The sequence below is a fragment of the Heterocephalus glaber genome, unplaced genomic scaffold (assembly GCF_053883595.1).
Source record: "Heterocephalus glaber isolate CG9 unplaced genomic scaffold, H.glaber_assembly_v1.0 deba00001497, whole genome shotgun sequence".
NCBI classification, from domain to species: domain Eukaryota; kingdom Metazoa; phylum Chordata; class Mammalia; order Rodentia; family Bathyergidae; genus Heterocephalus; species Heterocephalus glaber.
In genome coordinates this window covers 27,743,802-27,766,543 of record NW_028258320.1, presented here as the reverse complement: position 1 = coordinate 27,766,543, position 22,742 = coordinate 27,743,802, and the positions used below count along the sequence as shown (strand labels likewise).

Below are 22,742 nucleotides of genomic sequence, written 5' to 3'. Positions count from 1 at the left end.
TCTAAGTCAAGGGTCCACTGTATTTCCTATTCCTTGGGTCCACCTCCCTCCCAGCCTCTCCTTTGAGGAGAAGGCTAAAGCGAGACAGTGAACAAAGTGAGAAAGCAGACACAATCTCTGTATTTCTGGAGCTTATAGTCAGGAAAAAGGAAGCTAATCACACAGATGACTTATTTCAGTGGTAGATACAGTGAAGGCCACAGAGGGTCACAAGTGACAGTGGGTGGGGGGCCCCATTTTGAAAGACAGGGGAACATTTGATGATATTTATAAATGTTCACTGCACTAGGCTCTGTGATAATACAACTGTACTCAGACTTTCAACACTAACTTTTAAAATATGAATCAGAATGGCTCTATAAACAAAATAATATTTAAAAAGAGGCACAGAGGATTTGAATAGGCATTGATATTAGACAAGCCTAAGTGCTACCCGTGCCCTAGTGAAGGTTTCCTTTCTCAAAAGAGTCCTGGGTCTCTAACCTTTACCTCCCTTTTTCCCTCCATCTTCATTGCCACATCTACCTCCAACATGGATGATATATTAGCTTGCAAGACATCTCCCTGAGTATAAAACATAGAACCAGAGTGGCAGCCCTAAGAAGTAAGCCTGAGCATCTCATTTTCCTATTTATAATCTCCAGTGGCTTCCCTTTAGACTTAGACAAAATCCAAAATCCAAGCCCTGACTAGTCTGGCCACTACCAGCAACATATAATACATTCTCTCTCCAGCTTTCTTGTCTGGGCTGATGCATTAGTGATTCGAAAGGCAGGTCAGAGAAGCCCCAGTCTCTCCATACCTGTGTCTCACTCAAATTTGACAAAGGACATAGCCTCTTTCTTGCAATTATCTTAAAGCTGGTTCTTAATTATCTTCTTGTACCAGTTCCAGGTTCTTCCCTTGCCCCCTAAGTCACCTAATTCTCTACTTATTTTATCTGTCAGTGGTTCTCATCTCCAACTCACTTTTTTCTGACACTAACCTTTCTTTGCTCTAGGGAGCTGTTCCATGGGAAAAGTTGAATATGTGGCCTGAGCTGGGCCCATTAATTTCTTTTCTCTGGTAGTTAAGGTATGAGAAGGAGTGGAAAGCAATTCATACTCGATAATCCAATAGTGACACTTCAGGGGGACAAGTTCCTGTCACTGAGATTCAAACAGTTCATGAACTAGACCTAATCCTTTCTCTTCTCAGGGCCTGACTCTTTACCTGAAGTGTATAAGCTACCAGACCCTCTTTCCTTGACTGATTCAATTAATTTCTATTGTTTACTGGAACGCTGACCCCTATACTTACAAATGCTACCATTACCAAAAAGTAACTACTTGGCTCACAACAGTTTGGGTCCCCTCTGGCATGCACAAGATCAGTAAGGTTGCAAGAATTTGCTCACTGGAAAGGACCATTTTCTTGATGCTCATTTTCCCAACTGCCACCATTTGTAGCCATCATTTAGGACCACTTGTACAGCCACTACACAAGCTATTTTGTAAATATTTTAATCACATATACAACTTGAGCAGAAGAATCCAAATCATTGGAATCTCAACTGGCAATACAGGAAAATAAACAGTTTCAAGGTATACATAATTTTTTATTCAACCATAGAGAAGCTAAAGCCTACCTTAAAGATAGTGGAAGATCAGGATCATGAAAGTACCCTGGGTTCTGTGAAGGATGGATAGGCAAATGCACAAAAAACAGTGTAGGCAAAAGGCAAGTGTATAAAAAACAAACTAGAGTTTGTAAAAGGCCTGTTTCTATAAAGGATTATAATGAAAGATGGCCAAGAGAGGTATAGAACAATGGAGGGTAGGGGCCAGGGATTTAGCTCAGTGGTTTTGCCCCCTGCTGCTCAGGCGCAAGGACTCGAGTTCGATCCCCAGCACCAAAAAAGAAAAAAAAAAGAACTATGGAGGGCAACTTTGAATTCCAAAGTTTTGCCTACCTAAGAATCAATGAGCAGAAACTTTACTAAATTACAGAACCTATCTGTTCATCACTATGGTGAGAACTGTGCATTCAAAATCATTATAAGGAAAAATGATTCTATCCTATTTGAAGACATAAACCAAAGAACTTGAGATTAACTATGTTGATTAATTCAATTAAACACTTTCTTACTGTAGAGATTAATATGAACTTCTGGGAAAAGAGAAAACTGCAGAAAGCTGGGAGAGAGCTGGCTTCTGAGAGAGTATTAGAATTTAGATAAATGGAAGAAGGAAGAGAGATTAGAGGTGAAGGGGATGTGTGGGTAGTCCACAGGTCAGTACTGTGGAGCTGGACGGAGATCTCCATGAAGTGAGGGGAGCTAGTCATATGGAGACCAGTATCATTAATTTATTAAGCACCGGCTGCAGGCCAGACCCTGAAAGGAGGTAGACATTCAGGGTCTCATTTCATCCTCACAACAGTGCTCTTGGAAGTAGGTATTTTCATTTCCATTGTGCAACTGAAAAGTCAAAGCCCAGAAAGGTTAGAAAATATGTTAAGGAAGTAGCCAAGCTGGCAATAGAATCCAGGTCTGCCTACTGCCAAACCCTTTCCTTTCTACATTAGAGTTTCTTGGATACATTTTTAGGCTGTCCCCAAGGGCTCTATTATGTGTGTTTGGATTTATTCAATAGTCTGGGTGTGGCTAATATTGCTTTCTTGTTTTGGTGCTAAATTCAAGGCATTGTCTAAGAAGTCTCTGACATCTGGCTTACTCCTGTGCCTATGCCTTCTCAAACTTTCTCCTCTTGGACCTTATCCTATTCGAAAGGACCTTAGAATGTTCTTTATTCCTGACACCTGGGGTGATGGGAGTGCTTGGTAAGAACTCTGTATCATTGGGCCCCTGAGAGGCTTACACTAATCAAGAGCATAAGAAAAAACTATCCTCTGCTTTTATCCACAGAGTCATTCTTTCAAGGAAGGAGGTGGCTAGGGCACAAATTCTGGTTTTAAATATCACCTGGCCCTAAGAAAATAATCTTTATTATTTGCTTTCTGATCCCAACTAACCAAACTATAAAAAGCACAACTCCCATCAAAAATTCTTTTTAAGTTTCTCCCAGTTATCAAATATAAAGAGTAAATCCATTCTCTCTTAATACTCTACTAATAGTCCTGTCTGTCCCAAAGTAAGATACAATAAATAAATAAGCAAGCAAGTAGCCAAAGCCAGAGAAACAGTATGTTCTATTATTTTTCAGAAATTTACTAATTTATCACTTTCCCCAATTCCAAACTTAATAGGGCCTCAATGGGGGAAACTTGGGAAACAATGAACAAATAGTATTGTTCTTAAATCACTGCAATCATCCAACCCAAAAGAAATCACTAATAAAATACTGATCTATGACTTTTTCAGTATATTTCTACACATAATTATATATATTAAGTGGAAAGACTGCATTGTAATACTGGTATTTAATTGCTTTTTTCCACTTCTGAATAAATGATGAACATGTGCCTACATTAATAAAGATCCCATGTAAAATAATGGTTTTAAATAAGATATCCATCATGCAAATTGGCTTTTCTTAACAGGGTAACAAGAGGTGTGGCATGGTCCCTAGGGAACATGTAGAAAATGTGAGGGCTGTTTGTGTCTGCCACAGAGACTAGAGATGCCCCCTGGCATTCTACAGGTTAAACCCTTCACATATGTGAGGGAGTCTCACACACAGAAAAATTGTTCTGTCCCTCACATGACCTCCAAATGGACTCTGGGAACATTACAGCCATTTGCTCTTAGCCCAGTTTGAATGAAAAAACTGTGGGGTTAGTAGGTGAAACCAAAATATCTAGTGAATATTCGGTACGGAGAGAAGGAATTGGTTTGAAATAACTCAGATACATACTAGAGCCACTGTCTCTGACTCTACCCATACAACAATCCAGCCACATAACCTGACACCTGATTCTCTCAAAGTTATCCATTGTTCACAACTTTCCTGTCTTCCATGATCATATAACTTGGAATTCTGTATCTTAAGTCACATTTCATTTAGTCATTTCAAATCCTATGCCTAGACAGTTTGACCTTTGAACACAAATGATGGAAAATATAATAGATATACATAAAAGGTATGCTTTAAAAGATGTTTGCTCTACAACAATATCTGCAAATAAAAATCCTGGAAGTAACCAAAATATCAAATATGCTGTAGTTAAAAATGACAGTATATCCACACAATGTGATATTTTATAACTATTAAATATGATATTGAGGATTTGATGATACAGAAAAATATAAGGGATAAACACGTTTATAGCAATGTATTTCTCATACATTTTATAAATATACTTGTAAATTTAATCCCTCAAAATTTTAATCCAGTATTGGTTAAGAATAGAAGAAAATAAACATATAGAGGGAGTGGCCAGAAACTGTATGTTTCACTATACATAATGCATGTGTAAATCTTGAAAAGGAATAACCTCATTGACAAATACTGTAACAGAAATAGAGGAGTAGCCATGGCCTTACTGAGAAGATGAAGGATAAGTTTAAAACCAGCCTCATTCTAGTGGCTCAAGAGCATGGAACACTTAATTTAACCAGCTGATCAAAACTCTAAATTAGGTTTAAATTTAGACATGCAGTTTCTTACAGTGATTACTAAAATTTCTCTCTTAAATCTATTCCACATTGAGCAAGAAAGGTATCAAGATAAGATGTTAAGGACAAAGTTTTCTGTTTTGTCTCTAGGAACTATTTCTAACAAAGGGCTATCCTGACACCAGGATAAAACATAATTTCTTTTTAGAATTGTATGTTATTGTGTTTGTTAGAGAAAATTATATTTGTTAACTTCAGCCACAAGTGAACTCATCTTATAATAATTAATCTACTACTTGAATACTCTCTTTACTGATCTTATATTGAATGGGCATAGTATTATATATAACACATTCTGGCCTACTTTTCTGCTCTTGAGCCTGTTTGAAATCAGTAATGTTTCTAGCTGATCCATATCCCAGTGTAACAGGAAGCCCCTATCATACACAATTCCTTTTTATGCAAACATCAAATAATAGCAACAACATAAGAATGAATACTACAGCCAGAGATCTAGCTCAGTGGTTCCGCCACCTGCCTTGCAAGCGCAAGGTCTGGAGTTCGATCCCTGGTACCAAAAAAAAAAGAATGAATACTACAACAGTAACTCGGGTTCTTTATGGTGGTAGGTTTAAGAGACATGATGTCCTACAGATTTTCTGCACTTTCCAATAATTTATTGTTATTGTTATTATGATGATGAGAATATTTCTTACTTTCCCTTTTCTTTATGCCTAACCACTGTGTGATGAAAATGCTAACAATTTATTAAATTATCCATGGCAAATTCCTTTTAAAAAAGGGGGTTTTATTCCCACAATAATCAACCATGGGCTCTTTTTCAATCAGTAGTTTTAGGATTTCATGTGGGATTTTTGTGCTCTACAACAGGGAGGGAGAATTATTTTTATCTGTGTCTCCAAGAGCTTGTACTCTCAAAGTCTGCCGATGTCTAATCCTTTAAACATCTAGTGTTAAGCATTCTCAGTGTTAGAGCCAGAAGCGGCATTAGGAAGCACTTGACCCAAATTCCTTACGTTAGAACAGGGGACTGAAAATTTGAGTGAAGTGACCAAAGTGACTTGATAGACATAAGACCATGAATTTTTTTTATTCTTTCTTTCTTTCTCTCTTTTTCTTTCTCTCTTTCTTTCATTTTTCTTTCTTCCCTGTTCCTTTCTACATATCTTTTTCTTCCTTTTCTTTTTTCCTTTCCTTTCCCTTCTCTTTTCTTTTTTGAGACAAGATTTTAAAATATTGTGAAGACAAGCTATTTTTAAATCTCTATCTCATCCCTGTCCCTCTCATAAAAAACAAAACCCATGGACCGGGGATCTAGCTCAGTGGTTCTGCCACCTGCCTCGCAAGCACAAGGTCCTGAGTTTGATCCCCAGTACCAAAGAACAAAACAAAACAAAACAAAACCGTAGGCACGCACTAAAGAGAAAGAAGAAAAATAGGCAGATTTTCTGCTCTAGTACTGTCCAAGAAGGGGGATCATGTCCTTTGCATTATTAAAAAATCTCTGGGTGTTCATTCTCTTCCTCTTTCTTTCTCTTTTTAGCAGGACTCTTTATGACTACTTAATTCTATGAAAAAACATTTAAGAAACAATTGGCTATTAAAACACACAAGTTGTCCATCTCAAAAACAAAAGATGAAAGGATTTATCCCCCATGGAAAAGCTACTGCCAACAAAACTTCCTCTTTCTATAAAGCAACAAAGCTTCCAACTTTTTCTTTCATCTAGATATCACAAAAAATATTGGTAGCCATCAAAGTCCATTATTCTCCCTAAGAATTTTCAACCTCCTCTAGCAGGGGATTTCCAGATAAAGCTAATGAACTAAAACTCACTAATGTAACCATCGATCTAATTAATAGTGAGACAGTACCATGAAATAGCTCCAGTTTATATAGAGAAGGTCTTTAATGACATTAAAGGTTTAATTCTATCATAAATTTTAATACAATATTTTAAATACAAGTGAGTCAATCACTCCCAAAAGTAAATTTACTTAGCTGGGCAAGAAATCCCCAACTTCATTAGTATTCTCTGACATTCATCAATTCTCCTTTGTCCTATTTGAAGGTTTACAGGATGGGCCTTGGCTTTTGCTATGGAAATCAGTTACACTTTCGCATATTCATCAAGTAGCTGCTCTAAACAGACTGACAGTGCTTAGCTTGCTTCTGTTAGCACGGGAGTGAGAACTTAAGCAAATTGCAATCTCACTGGAAACCCAACTATAGAATAGAGAATTGTATTAAGGCACTAATAAGGCTTCCTCTAGTTCTAACTAAATGTGATTCTATAATCTTACATTTCTACAATCTTACAATCTTGAAAAGCACGAGGCATTGAGGAGCATGCCAGAGTAGTAAAGTATCCTTCACGACATGCACAGAAATTCTGTTAAAATATGAACATGTCATCTGTGGAAAAGTAGCAGTAAGACATCATCAGCCAGCACCATATTAGGAGTTAACTTCAGGCAGCCCCAGAGTTCCCAGGATGGACAGTTGCTGGGAAGAAAAGGATTGAAGCAGGCATTATAAATCAAATATCTACAGAAACCAACCAAATCAACCAGAGTATAAATAAATGGAGAGAGCTAAAGAGAATTGTGAAAAATGGAAAACGTCTCCTCAGCTCCAGTTTATTGTTGCCTTGCAGGAATGTAGACTCTGGATTATCCCATCTTCAGATTTTTCCAAATAAATATTGATTCAAAGTATTTTAAAACAGCATACAAGCCAAATATGCCTCCACACCAAAGACAAGCGTAGTAGGACACCAAATAAGAGATCTCTGACATACCATACTGTAATACTAAGGAATAAAATATAGTGGTGGGGGCTTGACAAATGGGTGGAGGGTGCAATGAAAAGGGATGAATCAGGCTTAAACAATCTGAGGTTGTCTCCGATGAGGAAATTCAGAAGAGCAAGCAAACTTACAGGTAGAATAGGTCAGAAGAGGAGTTTTTAATTTTTTTTTTTGAGTCCTGAGCCCTATTTGATAAATGCTTTATGGATTTGCTCTTGACAAATAAACAGAAATATAGTAGGCAGAACTCATGATTCCCCAAAAGATATCCATGTCCTCATCCTTGGCTTGATCTCCCTCCATGTTACATTACATATAAAAAGATTTTATAGATGTGATTAAGCTAAGGATCTTGAGAAAAGGAGATCATCCTGGATTATCCTAGTGAGGCCAATGTGATCATATGAATCCCTAAAACAAGAAAATATTTCCTGCCGATGATCAAAGTGAGATGTGACTATAGAAGAAAGGCCAGAGATACAATGTTACTGGCTTTGAAGACAGAGGAAGGGGCCACAGGCCATGGGACACAGGCAGCCTCTGGAAACAAGAGGAAGCAAGGAAACAGCTGGTTTTATTCACATCCTCTAGAAAGGAGCACAGTCCTTCTGTCACCTTTACTTTTGCCCCTAAGAACCATGTTGGACTTCTCTCCTCCAAAACGACAACATAATAAATTTGTGTTTTACGCCACATGTCTTATGTGGTCATTTGTTACAGCAACATTAGGAAACAGATACAGTCTACGTACACTTAAACTTTAGCAAGAATGTTCCTAGATCTACCTGAGCTCACCTCCAGATTCAGATAAAGCCTCCTTTTAGAAAGAGCCCAAGATACAACAAGCTCTGCAAACTGTAGGTATAAAACTATTTGGCATGTGTGGAAGATCAATACTTATCCCTTACTTATCAATCAGCTCTAAAATGTCACTTTGACAAGATTGAATTCATTCTCTAAAGACTATTCCTTCAAGTCTTACCCAAGTGATATGTGAATGGCTGACAGTTCCTTGTTACAGAAAGATGTTCCTTCCCTTCCTTGCAGAGCTAATTATGTTGATAACTTTCTCCCTAGGCCTTACCTCCAAGAAGGTGGCATTTTACATCTGCTGAGATTTAGCTTGGCTTCTTCCTTCACTTTGGGCCAGACTGAGGTCTGGTGTGTCCTGTTACAGTAGCATGTCTCCATCAAGATTCTATTGGGCATGATATAGTCAAACCTGGCCCTATGCTCGCTTAAAACAGAAGAAGAATCTTATAGGAATGTGAGCTACCTGACTCAAAGTTGTTTTTAGCCTCAGATCTTCTTTTACCTGTTCATCAAATTTCACAATCCCTGTAATAATTTGAAATATATTTTTCTGAAAGTTCCATCACAAAGTCCCTGGGGTGATGCTGCCATGGTTATAAGAAATAACTCTGCAGTTTAAAGGTTTAACCCTCATTTAAATACTAACCCTAACAGTATTAGATATAAATGGCCAAACATAACTTTTTATCTGTGGCTTAGCACCAGATCCTGTGATTAGAATGCTGGCACACAGAACATTCTGGAATGCTGCTAGCTCAGAAAGCTAGAAAATGGTAAAAGTGGGAAATGGAGGCTAAAAGGGGAAAAGAATACCAAGGTATTTGGCATCCTATGGAAGTTTGCTAAGGGGTAGAGGAAGATAGACCAGATCTACTTGTGCAAGGAGAAGTTGCCAATCTGTTAGCACCTGGAACACAGCCCTGACTTGAGGAGGAAAGGTAACGGCCAGCTCTGTACTTGGTTTCTTTTCCCGGCATGCATAGAAAGTCCATGAACTTCCTAAGATTTTACACAAATGTGCACATACATGCATTTTATTTCTGGGGTCAGTTTAACATAAATCTCTGTGAATCTAAATACAGTGTAACACCACACAGCAATGTAAGAATTGCTGCTCTCTGTGTTCCCTTAGAGAACTATTCTAATTCAATAGCATTAGCACTGAACTAGTCATCTGTGAGTGATCACCACAGAATCCTATTAAATTTTGAATTTACCCTCCAACAACGTAAAGTTGCCAATTACCATCCCTACCATAGATAAGATATTAAATGGTTTTAAGTTTGCTGAACTTGAGAAGGTTAATTCTTAATATCATTTTTTCCCTGTTGGACTCTGCTGAATGTCCATCCCCAAAGGACTACCGTACATTCCAAACACAAACATGAATGACTTAGTTTGGGGTTTTGTTTGTTTTGTTTTGCTTTTATACTATTTTGAAATAGGCATGGGAACTTGTTGACCTTATTCTTGCTGAAAGAGGCAATCATTAGGCTTCTGGGGGAGACAGGGTAATTGTCTGAATTGATTCTAGCCAGTCCCAAACAGCTCTGTAACAATAAGGCCTCAAGTAAGAAGGAAGATGCCTGGATCAGTGAGGAAATGATAAAGTCAACTCCAACAGGTATTACCTGAGGTCAGGTAAGAATAAAGTTATGAGATGACAACTTGTGGGGAGATTTATAAAGAGCACCCATGAATCCACTTAGTGGATCACTTTACCTTTGGGGTCCCCTCCAATTCTTTAGATATTTTGAAACACAGTTACATAGCACAGTCAGTCTTCTCTGAAGTTCTTGATTCATTTAGACTGTGCTACCTTAGGAAAAAAAATTCTAAAGGTCATGCTTAGAGGCACAGCACTCCCTTTCCACTGGGCAAGGGCTATGATTACACTGTACTTAGGATCCTACAAAGACAGCTGACACAACTAGTAGTTGGATTCTTTCTTCTGTTTATTTTAGAAGAGATTTTCCATAGACAGCTGCAATGCCAGGCTCCCATCAGAATGTCCTGCCAACCTTTCTGCAGTCAGCTTTCCATCCACATCCTTTTTCTGGATCCAGAGTTGTCCCTAGCAGGTCTAGTAGGCTAGGGAGGCCAGCCCTGGGGCCACTTCAGAGCTAAGGGCACAGGACAATACGTGAGTCAGCACATAGCTGCACCTGCTACATCATACACCAAGGTACGTAGGATCAAATTTTGGCTCAGCCATTTTCGCTTGCATAACAGGCAAGTAGAGTGGACCCTCAGATTATGACTGGTTGGATATATGAACAACTTAATTTAATTAGTTTAATGAAGATTCATCTGCCTTTTGTTATCTATAGCAAGATATACCCAGGTAAACATCCAAATCTCAGCTGTATTGACTTATAACCAACTTGATTACAACCAGCCCTCAGGAACCAATCTAGTTCATAAGTCAAGGGTCCACTGTATCTTAATGTCTCAGCCTCGGAGTCCTCCATAAAATGGAACCATGAGTAAAACTGCCTGAGCAAGGAGAGAAAGCTGAGTGAAGTCACAGGCAAAAGCAAGTGGCGCCATACTCACACAAGCGTCACTAATTTGTCATTATCACAGATGAAAACCTAATTGCCTCTGGTGTGGGAAAGGGGGGCACAATGAATAGCATTGCTTTCTAAAGACAGTACCTGTCTCCATTCTGCCCTGTGCCGTAAGGGTAATTTTCTTCAAAGGAAAAACAGAGAAAGTGGGTTATTTACATTTCTCTCAAACTCAGTGATTCTGCAGATTCTTCTTCTAAACCTTCTTAAGTAGCTTTTCTGACCATAAGCAATGCCAACAAAAGTCAGATAGCCTTGACTCCTGTGAGGGTGGCAAGCATCTAAGTTAGCGGTTTTCTGAGAAACAAACCCTAGGCCCAGTATAGATTCTGACAACAAAGGGCCCACCTTGGTTGGAGTGGCACTGTTTCCTGGCACCTGAAGGAGTTGTTTTGTGGACTCTCATAAACTGGTGTTCCTGCTCTACCCAGGCACTCGGACTGGCTGGGCACCACATGCTCTGTCTCCTACAAGAAGAAACAACAAAAGTAGATGAGCTGTCAGCAGCAATCAGTTTCACAGTATTCTATAGCTGGGACCAGAGAAGCAGCCACACATAACATGGTACTGAATGTAATGTGGAAGGGAGCCAATTCAGGAGGTCCAAAGCTTATAAAGCCTCTTTCCATTGGTTAGGTGCTACCAGATTCTAGAATAAAGAAAACAACTTTAAAATCCAATGTTCAAAAAATATGACACAACCACACAATAATATTTTAAAATCTTCCTTTTGAGACATGGCCGATAAAGCATTAAATCTTTTTGTCTTCTCACACTTGGGTTTTTGTCTTTGTCCATTCTATTCCAAAATTGATGAAACTTTATTTTCTTCAACTGTTGTCTTAAATTTTAAATGGTCTGATAACTAATCATTCCCTGCTAATTAGCATTGTCTTGCATTTTGAGAGCATGTGCTTCCCAAGAGCTCTAATTACCACCTGATAAATACAGTCGATATCTCCATAGTTTGGAAAAAGCGTATGTATTCAACTCTTAGGACAAACAAGGTAAAGTGTTATATACTGCAAACATGTTCTAATAGAAATTAAAATTTTAAAATTTATAAATCTTCCCTAGCCTATATCATTTTAGAATTCTTACCCTTAAACCTACAATTGTGAAAATGACTAATAATCCTTTGAATAATCAGGCAATTTTAAAGACTTTTATCTCCTGATTTAAAAAACTATTGGATTATTACATTTATGTCATAAATTCAGTAAAGGTGGCCCTAGAAAAGCTAATTTAATTTCCTCTCAAAGAATATGCCCATTACCAATTTAAGAAATGGGCAATTGAAATGAATAGACATTTTTCAAAAGAAGTACAAATGGCTAAGAAACACATGAAAAAATGTCCACCATCATTGGCCATTATAGAAATGCAAATGAAAACAATACTGAGATTCAGAAAAAATGGCTGCCATCAAGAAATAAAATAATAACAAATGTTTGAGAGACTGTGGGGGAAAAGATAACACTTCTACATTGCTGGTGGGGATGTAAACTAGAACAATCACTATAGAAATCAGTATGGAGATCCCTCAAAACACTAAAAATAAAAATTCCATTTGACCCAGGTATACCTCTTCTGGGTATCTTCCTAAAAGAGTTAAAGGCATCATTTTACAGTGATACATGCATGCCTATATTTATTCCAGCACAATTCATAACAGCTAAATTTTGGAAGAAGGCAAATGGCCATTAAAAAATGAATAGATTAAGAAAACATGGTATATATACACACTGGAGTACTACTCAGCCACAAAGGAGAATAAATTTGAGTTATCTGTAGGAAAATGGATGGATCTTGAGACCATAATGCTAACAAAAGTAAATCATACACAGAAAGTTAAATATTCCATGGTTTCTCTTATATGAGAAACTTGAAATATAAATAATTTAAAGAGCAATATAAAAGAGATGATAAGAAACAGGCATGTAAACTTTGTGAAGATAGGAAGGGATTGTGGGGAAGGGGGAGAGGAATGGAAAGTAAAAATGATTAAGATGGGATATGTATATTACAAATTCCCAATGATAAATGTAAACATTATGTATTACAAATATATACCAATAAAAATATTTTAAAGAATGTCTATTAGTTTTTTAATGTTTTGCTCCTGTAATAAACAGGGAATTTAGAGGAAAGTTTCTTCTTGTGTATCTTAGTCAACAATAAAAATATATCATGAAGAAAGGCAGGCATAGGCTTAAAATCCATACATGCCCATAAAGACCTCTTCTGGTCATATCTTTATAATGTAGAGATATTTTTTCAATTTATTGCTCTGTTGTAAGCATTTTAGTAGAAAATGCATCTTATCCACTTTGCAAATCTAAAAACATTTACTAAATACCTGACTAAACTAGGCAGTTTTTACCTGCACTTCCTGATTTAGAACTAGGAGGTAGGTTTTAGTCTCTGAGTTTTCTCCAGTGTGTGTGTGTGGGCAGGGGGGTGAGGTGAAGAGAAAAAAGAGATAACTTACCTAGGCCAAAAATAGTGTCTTTTAGGCAAGAGATGAAGACCTTGCAAAATGTGACTGACATTTTAAGACTTCCCATGACAGAGATAGTGGATATTTCTGTTCACTAACTAAAGGGAAAGGGTTTCAATAAAATAAACACATCTTATAATTCAATAGGCCCAAAAGCTTTGAAATCATAGTTTTTGATTAACTGGGGAGAAATTACATTATTTAAGATTGTTTGCTCTAAGGGAGATGTAACTTGAAATCAAATACATAATTCAAAATTTCATGAAATAGGATCACACTATATTGCCACAATGAGTTGGAGAGTTCAGATCCTAATCCTAATGTCCTAAATCCACATTCAGAATTCTTTCCACTGTATGTTTCAACCACCCAAGTTTACCACAGAACCAAGAGATATCCCATGCAAATCACTGTGAACACAGTCAGAGTTCAAGACATAACAGCCAGGGTTGGTGGTAGTGTTCAAGTGTAAAATCAATAGAGAACATAGGTTTTTAGTGGTAATGTTTTTTTTCCCCCCCTTTGCATCATGTGGTTAAGAACACAGGTACTTTAAAATGGGAGAGATTTGAGAAATCAAGGTCTTTTCTTTAATGAGTCTGTATAGCTGAGGAAAACATCAGGATTTACCAGCTGGTGCAAGGGCAAGATTAACCCCCTTGGGTGTTTGGACAGTGGACTACCCAAAATCTAGCTACTTCTGTTCAAGAACTTTCACATTAGTCCCTTTGTTCCACTAAAGAATTAGGCTTTGTACAAGCCTTCAAACCTCCAATCACAATACCTTACTAAGTCTACACAAGGCTCCAAATAAATAAAGCAGGAAAGAAAACAAAAGGCAAACAGTTTCTGGTCATGAGTGCATTGTTTCACTCCCTAATAGCACTGGTACCTCCAACTGCCATGGCTAGGCTCTTATCCTGACCATTGAACCACACTGCCCCCTGGGCTCCCTAGACTTGACTGTTGTAACTCTTAGGATTCAAGAATTGGTCATCCTTGAAGCTTTATGGCTTCCCTAAGTTTCTGGTGATATTTATTCATAATTCAAATATTTGGTAACTATCAAGTGCTATGTTCTAAGGTTCTCTTAGTTCTTGCCCTGGGAGAACTCAGTCTGGTGGTGGTGATGCAGGGTGGTACTTGTACAGGGATGCTAGAAACATAAATGAAGCAGCATCAATAGGAAGAGACTGAGAGATGGGGAGAAAGAATTTTCCAAGGCAAACATGTGAGATGAAAATCATTTCAGGCTTGAGTGGCAAATGGACCAGAAGAGCAGAAGAAGGGAGGTTAGACAGCTACAGAACCCCAAGCAAGAGGTGACTGTCACTTGGATTACAGAGGTGGTAATTAATATGGATGCTAATCAATTATTTAAGATATTGAAGAAGTAGGCAGAATAGGCCGAAAGAATGACAAGATATTACTGAATGAGGAAGGACTGAAAGCAATGCTAAGTCTCTCAGCTGGGAAAATGGACTTATTGCTTGCTGCTCTCTGAGATGGACACAAGAGGAAGCAGTGTCCCAGGGGGAATTGTATAGAGCATTCAATAAGCAATGACAAATGAATGAGCTGGATGTAGATCATGGCTGGAATTGTGTGTTTGCGAATGAGGGTGACTAAAACCAGGTGGGGCAACGTCAGAGCGTGCAGAAATGGAAGAGAAAACTTGGGAGAATACCAGGACAAATCTCTAAGGAATTCCAACATTTACACAACCAATGATTCATTGTTATATGAAAACTAAAGCTGTGGTTGTACATAGTGGTGCATACTTTTAAGCTCAGCATTTGAGAGGTCAAGGCAGGAACACTGCAGTTCAAACCCAATCAGAGTGACTGGGAGAGCCTAGATCTTTCCCAAATGAGAAGGGACCAAGAAGTGGGTAGGGGAGTAAAAATAATTGAGGTGTGTTATGTACATATATCAACTCCCTACAGTGAATGCAATTATTATGTATTGCAAACATGTACTAATAAAATTTTTTAAATAAAAAAGAAATAAAAATAAAACAGCTGAGGATATAGCCCAGGGTGAAGACTCCAGGTTCAAATCTCAGTACCAAAATTTAAAAATCAATGTAAGATTCCATGGGGAAAAGTGAAAGGGAAGATCAAATATGTGTTGTGTGTATGCAAGTGTGTGTATGTGGGGGTTGGTGTGGATATTATTGTGTGTTTATCCTTCATATGGAACATGTTAATTTTAAGCTACTCAAGGGGTAGAATTGTTTAATGAGTTTGTGTTACTTTAAAATTTAAAATAAGAATATTTACTTTTTAAAAAATTGAATAAGGCCTGTTGTGTGGCACATTCTTGTAATTCCACTGGCTCAAGAGGCTGAAGCAGGAAGATCACAAGTTTGAGGTTAGCCTGGGCCACTTAGTGTCCTAGTGAGACTCTACCTCAAAAATAAAAAATAAAAAGGGCTGGGAATATGGTTCAGTGTGAAGGTTCTGGGTTCAAACTTTACTACCATAGAGAGAGACAGACAGACAAAGGAGACTACTAAGAAGACCAAAAAAGACAGATGGGGAGAAAATGCAGCATGGGTTGTCATAGATTCAAGAAGGAAGCTTAGTGCCTAACCTTGTTTCATATTTCAATGGCATAATAAAGGCTTTTAACTCCATAAGGTAAACCAGGGTACAGCAATAAAAGAAACATTACATATTAGTAAAAGTGCACTCAACAATATGACATCTATCATAAGATGTTATGAACAATTTTTTTATATAGGTATCATTTTCTTACAATCTGTTTATGGTAAATTTTTTTAAAGACATACAATTTTCAAAAGCAAGGAATCAAAAATCATGGCTAAATAGGACAACTAGAGTAGTGAGTCACTAGTGTCTAAAAATAAGGCAATACCAGTGAGCTTAAGCCTTCTATGAGAAATTTTCAGAGTCACAGCACAGAGGTACAAACGAAAGGAAAAATGGTACCTTTGATACATGCATATTCTCTTATCAGACACGTGGTCTCCCAGGCCCATTACAGAAACTAGTGAATTATTTCAACTTGAAGAATTTATTATAAGTTTAAGAATAGGAAATGCTAATTTCTGTGATTTTAATATAAATTAAAAGCATATACATTTTGAATACTATCCATTGAGTTTAAATTCCTTTAAATACCTCTTACTTGTTATAAAGCATTACCTTCTCAAGAAAAGAAACATTTTTTATTCCCATTGTGGCTAACAAAGCAGATAGCATGTTGATTTTGCGCCTCTACCATGTTATTGTCTGAAATCATTAACCTATGTCTGTTATTCTTTGCTTTAAAAGATCTTGCAATGTTTCATTTCACAAGCGGCCTTGTTTGTTTTATTTAGTTTAGCAAGAATCAAATTATTCTTCCATTCCCAAAGCAGTCATGAGAAAAGAAAACAAAATTACCCTCACAGAAATTACCTCAGCTGCCCAAGCTCTGCACTCAGGCTGAGAACAAGAAGTTAGAATCCATGAGTCAGGGAAAGCACCACATTCAGTAAACAGGTGGCAAAGGGGCTCTTCTCGTTATTAATAAAATCTGTGCTTCTTCGGTGGCTACTTTCAAATATTCACTGAATATCTTCTACCCTGCCAGGGACAATTATAGATGTGGACTACAAGCAAGCAAAAAAGATCATAACTCAGGAATCAACAGTCACCAAAACTAAGAAAAAAGTTCTAGGCTCTCATAGTCAGAGCAGATTTATCTCCATTTCTTACTATCTATAACAGTGATGGTGAACCTTTTAGAGACAAGTGCCCAAATAGCAATCCAAAACCCACTTACTTATCTCAAAGTGCCAACGCTTCAATTAAACCTGAATATTGAGGTTTTAGTTTAGAAAAAATAACATACACATTAACATCTTTTGTCTGAAAAAAAAAAAAAAAACAATCTGCATGCCATGGGATTGCCACCACTGGTTGATGATGATGATGATGATGATGATGATGATGATGATGATGATGATGATGATGATGATGATAATGGATTTCAAATCAATAAACCAAGAGCACCGCAAGATACAAGATATTTTCTGAGGAAATCCCTCTGTACGCTGTTCACCCTTCAATTCACACCCTCTTCTCTCTCAGTGCAGTTTCCCAGTCCCAGGTTCTGCCTCACTCCCACTGCATGCCTATCTCATGGGTCCCGGACAGTCCGTCACAAATCCCATTTCCCCCTGTCACTGGATACCATACCAGCAGTCCTGCGTCTCTGTTTGCAGACTCTCCTCTTGTTGCCTTCAGTGTTTAACTCTGTACAGCCTTGTTTTGTAGTATGTGGGGAGTCTGTGTGTTTGTAGTACATCCCCCACACTGAAATGTTAAGTATCCCAAAGAAAATTATCTGTCCTGCATTTATTTCACTTTCTGAAAGTACTTTAGTGCCTTACAAAATATTTGTTAATTCATTCAGGTCCATTGATCACCAGTACCCAGCACTGTCATTCGTGCATTTAGGAAACACACACACACACACACACACACACACACACAGAGGCACAAGTTTGACACATAAAACCTTCAAAAATTCAAACTAATCTAATGAAAATGCCAGTTGAGTTATTCCTGGAAAGTAGAAATCACAAAATATCTTTACTGAAATGCCAGCTTCTCATTGCTTGCCTGCTCATTTCTGTAACTAGAATGAGGTTACAAAAGTTTGGCCTAAGGAAGGGCCTTGAGCAGCTGTTTTACTGAATAAATAAGAAACTGCCAAACTCTCACAGCAGCTTGAATTGGCAGTATGTAAACCTTTCAAACTACTTTCCCATCCATTAGCATAACTTATCAAGTATGTTTTTAAATGAGAGCATTTAGGTAGTTGGAAAGTATCAGTTTCAAGTGCTTCTGTCTACATTATTTTATGCTTAACAATTTTTCGTAGATAATGGTCGTGTAAGATGCAAACCAGACATTTTTTTAAATCAAATTTAAATCTGACAGTTTCAGATTTTCTTATATAACGCTGAACTTCATCCAAGTGCTGAACAAAACTCAGCATTAGGCAAGAACGCTTCTCAGCTTTCAACACTGGGCTCTAAACAATTTTCTATATCAAGGGACATGTCTGCCTTCCTTTCCATTGAGCCAGTCATTGAGGGTTTTAAAGCATATCTAACCATTCTCACAAAATGTAGGACAATTAACATTAAAGAGAATCATACCATGTCAACATTCCCCTTTTAAATAGGTTGGAAGCATCAGAGTTCTCATAACTCTTATAATACAATGAATGTTCTGTTTGTTTCCCACTTAGAAAACAAAACTGCTTACATATATTTCAATTTCACAGAAATGTATTTTTAAAAACATTCCACACATACTAGATAAAAATAAACTAAGGTAGAAATAAAATGCTATGTACTATACTATCTCAAACTAAAAATAAATTAATAATAGTAAGAAAGAAAATCTTGACAAGAAAATTATTCTAATATTATATAAAGAAAATAGACATACTGAAAATAGTGGTATCTTATGAATCTCAGACCTTCACCTGTAATTAAGATTTTACATCCATTTTAACAGTAATTCAAAGATGACTAGTTTTTAATGTTAATAGCAGTACCCCATTAATACCTTGAATTTACCCAAGATGCTAAACTAATGGGGGTAGTCCACAAAGGTGCAAGATATTAACTCCCTCTTAGAAGATATCCATCTGCAATGTTAGCACAAAGCAGGACCAACCTTTTAGGGGCCAACCTTCATCTTAGCAAAGTCTAAACAAACAGTTTCTATGTCTAGTTTTCCAATCAAGAATATCTCTAAGTCTGTTATCAGAGCCTGCTATTGTTTATTGACTGTCCCCCAAAGCATATATGTAAAGGTTTGGTCCCCAGAGTGGCAGTAATGTGAGACAGCATGGACCTTTAAGATGCAGAGATTTGTGGAAGGTTCTTAGGTCATGGGGTGTGTGTCTTCCAAAGGGTTTGTGAAACCCTTTCTGTTTGCCTTTTCTGCTCTGGTTCATGATGTAACGGCTCCTACATGTACTGCCACCATAATGTGCCATCATTATGTGACTGATTTCAGGGGGCACACAGTTTTGGATTTTGAAATTCCATAATTGTGAGCTAAATAAACCTCTCTTTACTTAAAAAAGCACTTCAGTAAGGTACTTTGCTATAGTGATGGAAAGCTGACTAATGTAAACTCTTTAGCCTCAAGTAGAGTATGTAGAGCTTTGGCCTAACAGGGGGTTTCTTCTCATACATTAGGATCATATGACACATTTAGATTGAATTGAATATTCCCAGAAAAGTTAACCCATGAAAAACTTTAAGTGGACCTGAGAAAAGCCTAAGAAGACTACTTGGTCCAATCACTAATTGTACCACCACTCATTCTGAGGAGCCTTTTATTTGGAAATCTCCTGGAGTGAAGAAAGAGAACTTAACACCCAGAACACTTCTCAATAGCATTTGGATATTCAGCATCTCTTACTCAAAGGTCATATCCATGTTTCAAACTACCTTCCATAAAGATTCAGGTACCAGAAACACTGCAGGGAGAGGGGATTCTACTAAGTAAATGGTATTGAGAATAACTGAAGAAAGTCTACCAGAAGAGATTCCGAAATCAAGTCATATCACTTTCCTGCATAAAAGTATCTATCAGCATTTCATTGCCCACACTGGGTGGCATGCCTAGGAAATGTAAACCCACAAGACACATGCTGCATCAAAAGCCCCATGTAGGCTCCTCTTATAGGATCTATCCTCCATGATATCACACAGGAGTACTCAATAAATTTTTGTTAAATGAGTTATTAACAGGACACAATTTTCTGGGACATCATATTTAGTTTAGAGATAAAAGGATCCTTTTCCATTAAAACATGTATTAAGAAACTGTAGCGTTCTCATGACTTTTAAAATGACATACATGTACCAATAAGGATTATTAGCCTCAAACAATAAAAATAAACCAAAAAAAAATTAGCAAAGAGTAAATTTACTGAGAAACTTACAGAATAACTCAAAGGCCTGGAGAACCAACAGATGGGTGCTGTTAGGCCAGGAGCACATCAAAATGGTGCCCTGAACTAATCCAACCTGGACACATGTGCCTCCCCTGAGCATTATATTTTCAGATCCATGATCCTAAGACTGGTAGGTTATTATTTTATTTTTTGAAAAATAAATAATGCTGCTATCAAAATGTATTACAACATTGTAAGGAGCATCCCAATTTCAGCAATATTAAAGTCTTGAAAATATTTACATAGAGCTGGGGATTTAGCTCAGTGGTTCCCCCACCTGCCTCACAAGCGCGAGGTCCCGAGTTCAATCCCCGGTACCAAAAAAGGGAAAAAATATATATATTTTAGGGTTGATGAAAAGTGGCTAGTTCTACAGTGTGCAATGCTTACACTACACACTGAACAAGAGGCATCACTAACAGTCACCACACACTGCCATCCCTTGTTTCTTGCAGCACCCACTGCCACTTCTAAAGTTCCTTTGTTTGGACCAGATGTTCTCAAGCCAAGATAGGGAAAGGTACATCTGACTGTTATATCCAGATTTTACTGAAAGGGAGGATGGAAAAGCAAATGTTGATCTTTATAGCTTGTACAGTGAAGAGAAAAACGATCCCGTTTTTTCCCTTCTTCGAGAAATTCTCGAAGTACAAGAACAGAGTTCAGATACTTGGAAATCAAAATAGAATAACAAATATCCTCTACAGATGTCAAAGAAACTCCTTTTGGTAAAAGTTTTGTCTTCTCTCCTGTTAGAAAAAAACATGTTTGAGAACAAGAATTCTTAGGATTAAATCCAAGACCCTTACTATCCAGCCACTACAAACTGTTCCAGTTGGGCTTCCTGAGTCATATCCTTTCCACATCTCACAGCCCAGCCATGACAAATCAGGTGGTGGCTCTTAAATTGCCATTGTCCATCCCTGATGTCTTCACCCATGGTGTGTTCCCTCCCCTAGAAAACCTCCCTCCCTGCAATTTTCTCTACTTAGATAACTCATTGCACAATACAGGCCAACAATCACCTTCTTTGTGAACTCTTTTATATGGCCCCTTCTTTGTGATCTTTTATCATTTTATACAGATCTCTACTGTTGAAGGAAGAGAGTCCAACTCAATACTTAAACAAAAAGTGGAATTTATTGCTTTGCTAAACTAAGGGAGGGGTGTATCATAAGGGACAGTCATCCTGAGCAAGGCAGAGAGAGCTGATCAATACACAGTTTGGAGACCCTTAGAGGTCAGGGAACTGGCAGATTTCAGAAGTTGGAACATTTAGGTATTTGGTGACGTTAGCTGCAGAAGCAAAGCTGGAGTGAGCATGTTATGGTCTGGCTGACATGTAGGGGTGTGTGTACTAGAATTAAGCTGTTGCTGTTGTCTGGCTTTATTACCGTGTGTGTTGGCATGTTGGCTGTCTTACAGAAACATGGATGATCACTGAAGTCAGTCATTACAGATAAATCTAAACAGATATAAAACAAGTCCTGATGGTCACTGGTCACCATGGCCACAGAAAAGTTGGTCTTCTACTGAGAGGAATTTAAATTTAAATTTTCATTCACAATATAGTGATAATATATTATGCTATAATAACCATACTGTTTTTATATTCTAATATATATTGAGCTCTTACTGTGTATCAGACATTACAGGAAGTACTTTTAAAGGATTATCTCATTTAGTCCTTCAAATAAACTTATAGGTGGGTACTATCATCCCTCATTTTACAGATGGGTCACCTAAAGATAATACACAAGCAGCAAATCTCATTTCTCTCTGTGCCCAGAAATACAGATATTCAGGGCCTCTCATGAAGAACAACCTCAAATGTCTGCTGTTACAAGAATACAGAGAGGGTCCTGATCTAAAAGTCAACAAGTTCAGCTTCTTGTCATCCATACATTGCCCGAGATAATAATAAAACCAACTCCTAAAACAACGTCAACTACATCTGTGATTTTAGGAGAGCTAGGCCTTAAGATTATATATTCTACCTGGTTGCCATTGGTATATAGTCAGTTCTCTGTTTTCAATGGCAGTACTAAACTCAAACGACTACTCATCAACTTCCCTTGGTCTCTCTCCAGGGAAGCAAGCTTCCAGGACCCCAAAACAAACAGAAACACCAGCTGCCTAAAACAGTGAATTGTTTTGCTACTTTCTGCTCTTATGCCTATGCACGAAAGGACAGTCCCAATTACCACCTTACTGAAAGTATTCCCATAGCATCTCCGAAAAATCTCATATGAAATGTAATAATCACAGCTAAACACAGCATTCATCCAAATAGGCTCTCCAATGTCTCTAAAATACCTCTGTTCCCCTCCCATCTCCCTGCAACCAATGCACTGAATTCCAACTGCATGTAGTGCTCTCTTAAAAATTATATTCTTACCATTTCCTAGAAGTGAGAGGAGCTGGACAGGTGTTTCAGTTCCCCTTCTCCTAATCCCAGCCAGACTTTACTCTCCAAGG

General features: G+C 37.7%; 1 protein-coding gene across 12 annotated transcripts in view; it reads right to left on the bottom strand.

The window, feature by feature from the left end:
* Window positions 1-22,742, bottom strand: part of Fam13c (family with sequence similarity 13 member C) — a 124,101-nt gene that overhangs the window by 74,753 nt on the left and 26,606 nt on the right. For all 12 annotated transcript variants that reach the window (XR_002387251.2, XR_002387250.2, XM_087184819.1 and 9 more), the window contains one exon: window positions 11,117-11,235. Coding sequence is in view for 10 of the 12 variants with exons in the window: in XM_087184819.1 (XP_087040945.1) it covers window positions 11,117-11,235 (119 nt within the window). In the remaining 2 variants the exon portion in view is untranslated. The remainder of the gene's footprint in view (window positions 1-11,116; window positions 11,236-22,742) is intronic.